The sequence below is a fragment of the Arachis duranensis genome, chromosome 7 (genome assembly GCF_000817695.3).
Source record: "Arachis duranensis cultivar V14167 chromosome 7, aradu.V14167.gnm2.J7QH, whole genome shotgun sequence".
In the NCBI taxonomy this organism is placed as follows: Eukaryota; Viridiplantae; Streptophyta; class Magnoliopsida; order Fabales; family Fabaceae; genus Arachis; species Arachis duranensis.
In genome coordinates, this window is record NC_029778.3 from 50,202,729 (window position 1) to 50,211,201 (window position 8,473).

Consider the following 8,473-nt stretch of genomic DNA (forward strand, 5'->3'; position numbering starts at 1 on the left):
TTTTTTTTTTTACTTTTCTCTTGAAAAATCGTGTGCCAAGGAGTTGTGGTTGATGAACTCAAGCTTTAGAAAATTGCAACTACTTTTGCCAAAAAGTACTTATAAATGAATTAAAATTATATACTGTCCAAATTGAATTAACTTGGTCACGTGTTTGAATCTTAGGTTGTTGTGTACGTAATAATTTATTGGCTAATAACAAATTTTTAAATAAAATTCCAATCTACCGCAATGCTAAAAGATACCGCAAAAAAAAAAAGACATATACCACACAAATTGATTAAGTACAAAAAGAAAAGTTAAGAATCTTTAGATAATTTAATAGGTCCGATTCACTAATTTAAAAAAGAAAAATTCAAAATTTTCTACTGCTATGTTCATTCTTACCATATAAATGATATCTATGTATGACATTTGCTTGTTGCTTAAGGTAAAATTTTCGACCACAGTACTGCAGATATTGCAACTGACTCATACCATCGCTACAAGGTATTTTGGTTCTCTTCGTTCGAATATAAAATATATATCATCTTAAAAGTTATTTTCTCTTAGTGGTTGAGGTTTGATTTTCAACTAGATAAATTCACAATATTATTATCTTTCTTTAAAAAAAAAAAACAGGAAGATGTTGGTTTGATGAAGGATATTGGATTTCAAGCCTACAGATTTTCAGTTTCCTGGTCAAGAATTTTGCCAAGTAAGAAATTCTCTATCTTATTTACATTTATAATTGATTGGTTTAATTACTAGAGAACCAATACTTTTCAGCCAATAGATTGTAGGACCTAACTAATTATTAGATTTAGATACATTCAAATGTATCACACTCAATTTTCCCTTTCAACATCAGTTATAATTATGAAAAAAGAAAAATCATATATTCTTGCCTAGGAATCCTCCTAAATTATAAATTAACATCCAAAGAGTTTTGCATTCTCAACCAACAGTGTCATTGGTCAATTCCAAATGAGTTTTGTCATTACTACATACAGTATCATCTTGACGCATGAAATATATATCCAAAGTAATTAAACCATTTTAATTTAATCTTGAGATCATTTATTTATTAAGCACCTATTTAATTAGTTAAGTTCTACTTCTTGTTTATGGCATACTAATAATGTATTTTATCATTTAGAGTCATTCTAACTGCATTATATATACTTATGACCATATCATGTTGAATTGAAATTTTTCCTTGATTCTTTCATAAACTCATTTTTAGGTGGACACTTAAAGGATGGAGTTAACCAAGAAGGCATCACATATTACAACAATCTCATAAATGAACTTCTATCAAATGGTTAGTACTCTCTTTAAAGTCAACTCTTTGTGTCACTCAAAATGATGATACCGAACTTGAAATATTATTGTATCTTATACTCAGGCCTACAACCTTTTATAACATTATTCCACTGGGAACTTCCTCAAGCTCTTGAAGATGAATATGGTGCTTTTCTGAGCCCAAAAATTGTGTAAGCAATAAATAATAATAACATATTGTCCTACCATCATCTCTTTTCTTTCGGTATTTTTTAATTTTAGACTTTATGAAGCAAAAAGAAAAAATAGTAAAAATAATAAAAAATTATTTTCTATTTTTATCTTCCGTTGTTTTCTTTGTTTTATTAAAAAAATTTTTGAAAATGAAAACACAAACCAAAAGGGTTTTTATTTATGCAATTTCTATATTTTCGTATTAAAAACAATACCAAATTTCAACCTTAACAAATTTGCAAAACTCAAACTGATCTTTTTTTTACTATTAAATATTTTTACAGCGAAGATTTTGCAGATTTTGTAGAAGTATGCTTTAGAGAATTTGGTGACAGAGTTAAACATTGGATTACTTTGAATGAACCACTACCCGTTAGCCTCCAAGGTTATGCGCATGGTATGTTCCCACCTGCAAGATGTTCAAAGTGGATCCGGCCAGATTGTGAAGCAGGTGATTCAAGTACGGAGCCCTATATAGTTTCACACTACCAACTGCTTGCTCATGCCGCCGCTGTGAATGTTTATAGGGACAAATTCCAGGTTATTCACCTAACTATTATCAAACCTTCATATTAAGACAAAATCATGCATTTTGTTGTTAGCAAAGAAATAACTGACTCTGAATAAAATAATAAATTCAGAGATACCAAACGAATTTTTGTTCATGGATTATTGTTTTAGTAACGATTTTTTGTTCATAATTTTGGTGCTTCATTGGCTGACAATCAATTATTTTGTAACAGAGTTCTCAAAAGGGTGAAATTGGGATAGCCTTAAGTGTTCCTTGGATTATGCCACTCTCACCATCAAAAGCTGATGTAGACGCAGTATCTCGTGTCTTTGCTTTCTTCGATGAGTGGTTTGTTCTTTGGATACTCTTGTTTTATAGTTTTACTAAATTTCTAATTAAGTTCTTATAATTTAAATCTAATTATTAGATTACACTACCTATATTATACTATTTGGGTGCAATGTTTTTCAAGACCCAGTTTAACATGGGATGTTTGTGCGTTGCTCTGCCCTCTTATTGAAACAATCATCAAGTCTGAAAATCCTCACTTGTTGGGTTTGAATTTGAAAGGTACATGGGTCCATTGTACAATGGTGAATATCCAGCTGTAATGGTTGAGAAACTTGGAGATCGTTTGCCAAAGTTTTCTAGTAGGGAATCCGCCATGATCAAAGGGTCCTTCGATTTCTTAGGATTAAACTATTACACTGCAACCTACGTGGGCGATATTCCTTGCCAGCGTGAAAATCTAACTTTTTTGGCAGACTTTTGCGCATTGTTCAGTGGTAATCCATATGTTTCTAAATCAAGCATCTGATTAATTTGCCTTTTACTTGCAATTGATCTATTTTGTTGCTTCAGCTACGCGAGATGGAATTCCCATTGGTCCCCAGGTAACTTAATTACATATACAGATTACAGTTAATATTTTTTGTTGATAATTGAGAATCCTTAGATGAAAATTTAGTTAAATTATTCAAATTATTTAACAGCTCTCACCTATCAACTTTCCATAAAAAATTAACTGCACCTGAGTTTTCATCTTCTTTGAATTCTTCAAATTCTTTTATAAGAGCCTTCATATATTTGCATTAGTATCAAATGACATCATCAGTCTCATTTTAAGTAAAATTGTATATTTTATTTTTGTTTGTCAGGATTAACTTTTAGCGGTTTGGCGGTTGAACTATAAGTGCCTATATCATGCTCAAATTTATTACCTTAATTTTGATTTATACAAAAGTATATCAAATAAATTTGGACTGATGTGAAATTTTATAGATATGATTTACAATACACAAAGTTATAAGCTTCTAATACAACGTGAATTTTGTAAAGTTACTCCAATAAAAGGTTACTAAAATTTCTAACATGCATTTGTTAAAAATTTGAAGTGGCCTATCCATGCTAGTTTGAAGCTTGGCATGAATAATTGTAGAAGTTTCCAAGCTCCATCTGTGATGCGTTCCCATCTTTTTTCATATTTTCTTAAATAAATGGAGCAAAATAATCAAGGACAAAAGTATAAAAGTCTGTGTCTCATAGATTGTATCTTAGGTTATGTTTGGTAACGAGAACAGAATAAGATAAGATACTAAAATCAAGACATAAAGAACAGCGACACAAAAATTAGTATTCTTTGTCCATCAAAATTTTGTGTCAATTTCAACAAATAAACTCTAGATATGTACCGCGTGTCAGAAAATATCTTCTAAAAGTAATTTTTGTAGTGGAATTGAGAAGTTAATAATGTTGCAGACTGCCACAGATTGGTTGTACTCCTATCCTCAAGGAATACTAGACCTATTAGAATACACACAGGAGAAGTATGGTGATCCAATCATTTACATAACAGAAAATGGTATGCTACTCAGTTATGTTTATGATTATTTTTCTTAAGATTTGAGTTTATACCAAGTTATAATGCAATTATTTTGCTTGAATAAATCGTGTTCTTGAAATAATTGCAGGAATTAATGAGCCGAATGATGGTACAAAGGCTCTAGATGACTACTTTAGGATTGACTTTATTGTTCAGCACCTTTCATATATTGAAAAGGCCATAAGGTAAGTTTTCATTTGCCACAAAGAGAGCATGTTCATGATGATAAAGGCAAGTAACAAAAGTAATAAAAGTTGTCACAAAGATACTCCTTGTCTTTTGATAACATCTGTGTCATTTGTATTTTTAAGATTTTAAAATATTTGATTAATGTACAACATTTAGGTAGTATTAACTTTTTCTCTATGATGCACGGACAAGACACGATACGGGATACGCCGACACGCGAAATTTAAAATCTTACATGACACAGGGACACGCATACATATAAAATATAAAGTATTTTTTAGATAAATCATAATAATATTTTAATATTTTATTGTTATTAAAATATAAATTAAAATTTTTAATCATTTTTAATGTCTTATTTTAATTATATCAAGTATTTAAAATATTTTTTGTTTTAATAAATAATAATATATACTATATCTAAATTTATTTTAAGAATACATGTTAAGAATAAGACTGAACACGCTGACACGTGATGGTATTTAAGTGTGTCCAGACGTGTCCGAAAAAGAATTTTTTATTTTTTATTAAGACACACGTGTGTTGGACGAGTGTCATCATGTCCAAAATGTGTCCGACACGCGAACACAGTAACTCAGCGAAGTTTCCGTGTTTCATAGCTTTTTCTCCTCAAAATTTCTTCTTAATGATAATATAATTAAAAGAAAGAAATTAATTTTAGTATTGGTTGGGGGTTCTTTTTTCTTTTTTCTTTTTCTTTTATCTCACATTGATAATGGAGTCTATTTACATAATTTTCATTTTCAGGATTTCTTTTCTTGTCCTTGTTTTTAGAAACATATTATATAAACGAAAGGAACATCGTTTTTAATGATATATTTTTAACCATAACAAAACCAAATTTCTTATAATGACATCGTGAAACTTGTTCATCATGTTAACCTCTTTGGAAGTCAATATTTACTGACCTAACACTTGAAATTTGGCATTTGATGTAGGAATGGTATCAAGGTGAAAGGATACTTTGTATGGTCATTACTGGATAATTTCGAATGGTCTTATGGTTACACTGTTCGGTGGGGAATTATTCATGTAGATTTTAAGAATGATTTAAAAAGGTATTATAAAGAATCAGCTTTGTGGTTAAAAGGTTTCTTCATCAATGAATATTTGTAACTTGAACAAAGTACTGGAAACTAAATATTAGTCACTTTCACTATTTATCTACGGTTCTTCTATATATATTTTGTCTTTTCTCGATTAAATTAGCTTTTGCACTTAGGTAATAAGAAAAAGCAGAAGCTTGAGAGATGTGGAAATTAAATCGATGGTGTTATTTTTTTTCATTATTCACTCTGAGTGTATAGAATTTATACATAAATTCTATGAAAAATCTTTTAAATTCATCATTAGATTTCTATGCTATAGAATAGTAGTGACTAATGAAAACTAATTTATTCTAGAAGGTGAGAGGAAGACTATAAGATAAGAGGAAGATTACTTATTGAAAATGATGATGATGGAGGTGTATTTGATTGAGATGGAAGGATAGTGGTACGAGATGATGGAGGATTGGAATGGAAACAAATTTTTTAAAGGAATTGATAATTATTATTTTTATAAAGGGTAAATTTGTATTTAACCCTTTATATTAGGCGATAAGTCCCATACCTAGATAAATAAAAGGGTTTAGGCTCCCTTCTTAAGTGTTCCAATAGAAATTAAAGGTTTAATTATTCTGTTGGTCCCTATAATTTCGCAAAATTTTTAATTAAGTCCCTATACTTTTTTTCTTTTTAATTGGGTCCTTATACGTTATTTTTTTTCAATTAAATTCTTACCGTGACAAAAATGTCTAAAATAACAGAATATTCTCTTAAAAAAACGAATATTCTCTCTTTTAGGATAGAAGGACACTCTTATATTTTTAAACTTCCAAAAAAATCATTCCCACTTCCACGCTCACATATCCTTAGCCCTAACTCGAACTCTCTCCCCGGATCTACCGCACGGTGCCCTCTCGCCGCGCCTTCTCCTCTCAGCGTCCCTGTCGTGCCTCGTCCCTTGTATTCCACTCATCCCTTGTATTTCCCCGCGCCTCTGTCCCTCTCTCCCTCGCCGCGTCTCGCCTACGTGCCTCCGTGCTTCCGTGCTTCCATGCTTCCCTCGCTTCGCCGCGCTGTGCCTCCGTCCCTCCCTCACCGCGCCTCCGCTCCGTCCCTCGCGCTTGGTTTCGCTGCCTCGCGCCTGCTCCCGTGGCTTCCATTTCAGACAGAGCCCAGGACTAGGATTGAATAGTGTGGCTAATGACAAAATTGCATCAATATGACTCTAAGATTGAATAGAATATCCAATAGATGATCATCAGGTAGACACTACCTATCTAATAATATCTCTCTTCTTTAGTTTCTTGCATGTTCTAGGAAATGGGTATGTACTTCTTAGAATGTGTGCGTTATGACATAGATATTGTAAACTGAGGTTAGGGGTTTGGAAACTGTTTTGTGTTGAATCTATTACGAATAACTTGTTTGACAAAACTAAAGTTAGGTTGCTTGGATTACTGGTGAAGATGTTTTTGGGTCATAAATCTTGGTATGAATAAAATTATAGAAATGAAAAAAGGTGGCTTTTTCATTTGGTAAAACCACGGTTGACAAACTATCATGAAGCTGGGATTTATGCCTTTTCTATGTGGTTATTTTTTATTACCCAACTTTGTTAAAAAGAGAAAGAATTTGATGCAAAAATAATCATTTAATCATTTTCTATTATATGATTTTGTTGCAGCCGGGTCTTTATTCATGGAAGCCTTAGAGGGGAAATTGACCCAAGTAATCAGGATAAAAAATCCTGAATTTTATAGAATCATTCTATTTGATCAGGTTAGGTTTTGAACTGCTTTTAGCCAAAGAATGCTCCACTCTTTTGAATAATCAAATTTATTCTTTGTCAGCGAGTTGCAATTGACGACATTGAAAAGCTACGAGAATACTTGGGTAAGTTGCAAGAAGTGGTTATGGTGGATTTGTTCAAGACAACATTTTGGAAGTTTCTTATTTTAACTATAGTTGTTCATGCACTTTGGTTTTACCAACATGTAGAGGACTTTGGAGATTTAACACAAATGATCAAATTATTGTTTTAATTTGCAGTGAAAATAAGTTATTTTATATTTTCTGCGTTTGTTGTTAATTAAGTTAGAAAAATGTGTGGACTGATTCTCTGCACTTCTTTAGCCGTTTCTAAGATTTCATGTGTTGAAAGAATTTTATCAATATAAATTTTTGAGTATTTGGTATGATCTTTAATTTGTTGTGCCATTTTAAGTATTGATCACCATTACCAGTTGACTAAGTGAAGGCATCAAGTGATTTTGATTATGGAAGTAGGTTCATAAGAGATGGTAGGAAAACATGTCTGAATTTTTCGCTTAAAAACTGTTAGGAAGGATATGTGAATTGAATAGGTTGACAGAATGTTTATTCTATGAACATATTTGGTATGGTTATTACATTTTCTTTCAGGTATTGGTTTTATTGTAGCTGATTATGAGAATGGAGGCTGGGATCGCAACATGGGAAATGCTAGGGGTGAAGGGGCAGAGTAAGAGGATGTGATTTTTGTGGATACAACCAAGATGTCTCCTCAAGGATATACTACAAGATGTCGTCTTTTATTCAAATGTCTTTTTTCTATATAGATGAGAGAAGACAGAATTATATATCTTGCAGTGTTGATTATTTTGAAGATTTTCGAAAAATACTTGATAGTTTATGATGTAATGAACATAAAAAATATCTATATTTATGATATTGTAACAATGATGTAATGAACATAAAAAATAGAATTACTTTAAGCAATATAGTTTATGTTTGTAATTATTTTATTTTCTATTAAGTGATATTAATACTAATTGTGTTCATATTATTATCAATCGATATTATGCGAGGAAAATTTTTTATCAAGGTTGCATGTACAATGCATTTCAATTTGACATTATTCGATGTGAATATTAAAAATTTTTTTAATTTATTTATTGAAATGGAGTATATGATTCTGTGCAAATGCACGGGAATTCGACTAGTATAAATAAGCAAAGGAATGATAGTGACAAAATAAAATGGATTATAAGAATATTTTTCATGTCTTAGAATCATTGAATAGGGATTACAGGAATATCTTTCATTGAATATTTATAGTTTCATTGAATTTTTAATTAAGTTCCTATATTTTTTTTGTTTTTCATTAGGTCCCTAAGGGTATAAAAATAATTTCACAATTCACTAACATTTTTTTGACGTTTAACGTTAATAGGGACTAAATTGAAAAAAAATAACGTATAGGGACCCAATTAAAAGGAAAAAAAGTATAGGGACATAATTAAAAATTTCGCAAAACTATAGGGACCAACAGAATAATTAAACCAAAAT

At 30.9% G+C, this 8,473-nt stretch overlaps 1 protein-coding gene and 1 long non-coding RNA gene across 3 annotated transcripts in view; both read left to right on the plus strand.

Annotated features, from left to right (window-relative positions):
- The window catches only part of LOC107458917 (beta-glucosidase 12-like), a 9,293-nt gene extending 4,062 nt beyond the window's left edge, over positions 1 to 5,231 (plus strand). Inside the window, exons 3-13 of one of the 2 annotated variants that reach the window (XM_016077132.3) lie at positions 431 to 489; positions 622 to 697; positions 1,226 to 1,303; positions 1,388 to 1,475; positions 1,782 to 2,037; positions 2,241 to 2,356; positions 2,579 to 2,793; positions 2,870 to 2,901; positions 3,767 to 3,869; positions 3,979 to 4,075; positions 5,039 to 5,231. In XM_016077132.3, the coding sequence (XP_015932618.1) occupies positions 431 to 489; positions 622 to 697; positions 1,226 to 1,303; positions 1,388 to 1,475; positions 1,782 to 2,037; positions 2,241 to 2,356; positions 2,579 to 2,793; positions 2,870 to 2,901; positions 3,767 to 3,869; positions 3,979 to 4,075; positions 5,039 to 5,216 (1,298 nt within the window). In that variant the 3' untranslated portion in view covers positions 5,217 to 5,231. Of the gene's footprint in view, positions 1 to 430; positions 490 to 621; positions 698 to 961; positions 1,025 to 1,225; positions 1,304 to 1,387; positions 1,476 to 1,781; positions 2,038 to 2,240; positions 2,357 to 2,578; positions 2,794 to 2,869; positions 2,902 to 3,766; positions 3,870 to 3,978; positions 4,076 to 5,038 lie in introns of those variants that run through there. The other variant, XM_052251955.1, reaches the window with a different exon arrangement.
- A 762-nt stretch (positions 5,232 to 5,993) lies between these two features.
- LOC107458919 (uncharacterized) lies at positions 5,994 to 7,956 on the plus strand. Its single transcript, XR_008001380.1, has 4 exons — positions 5,994 to 6,408; positions 6,831 to 6,925; positions 6,997 to 7,039; positions 7,568 to 7,956. It is a non-coding gene; the product is annotated as an uncharacterized LOC107458919 (long non-coding RNA).
- Positions 7,957 to 8,473: the final 517 nt, after the last annotated feature.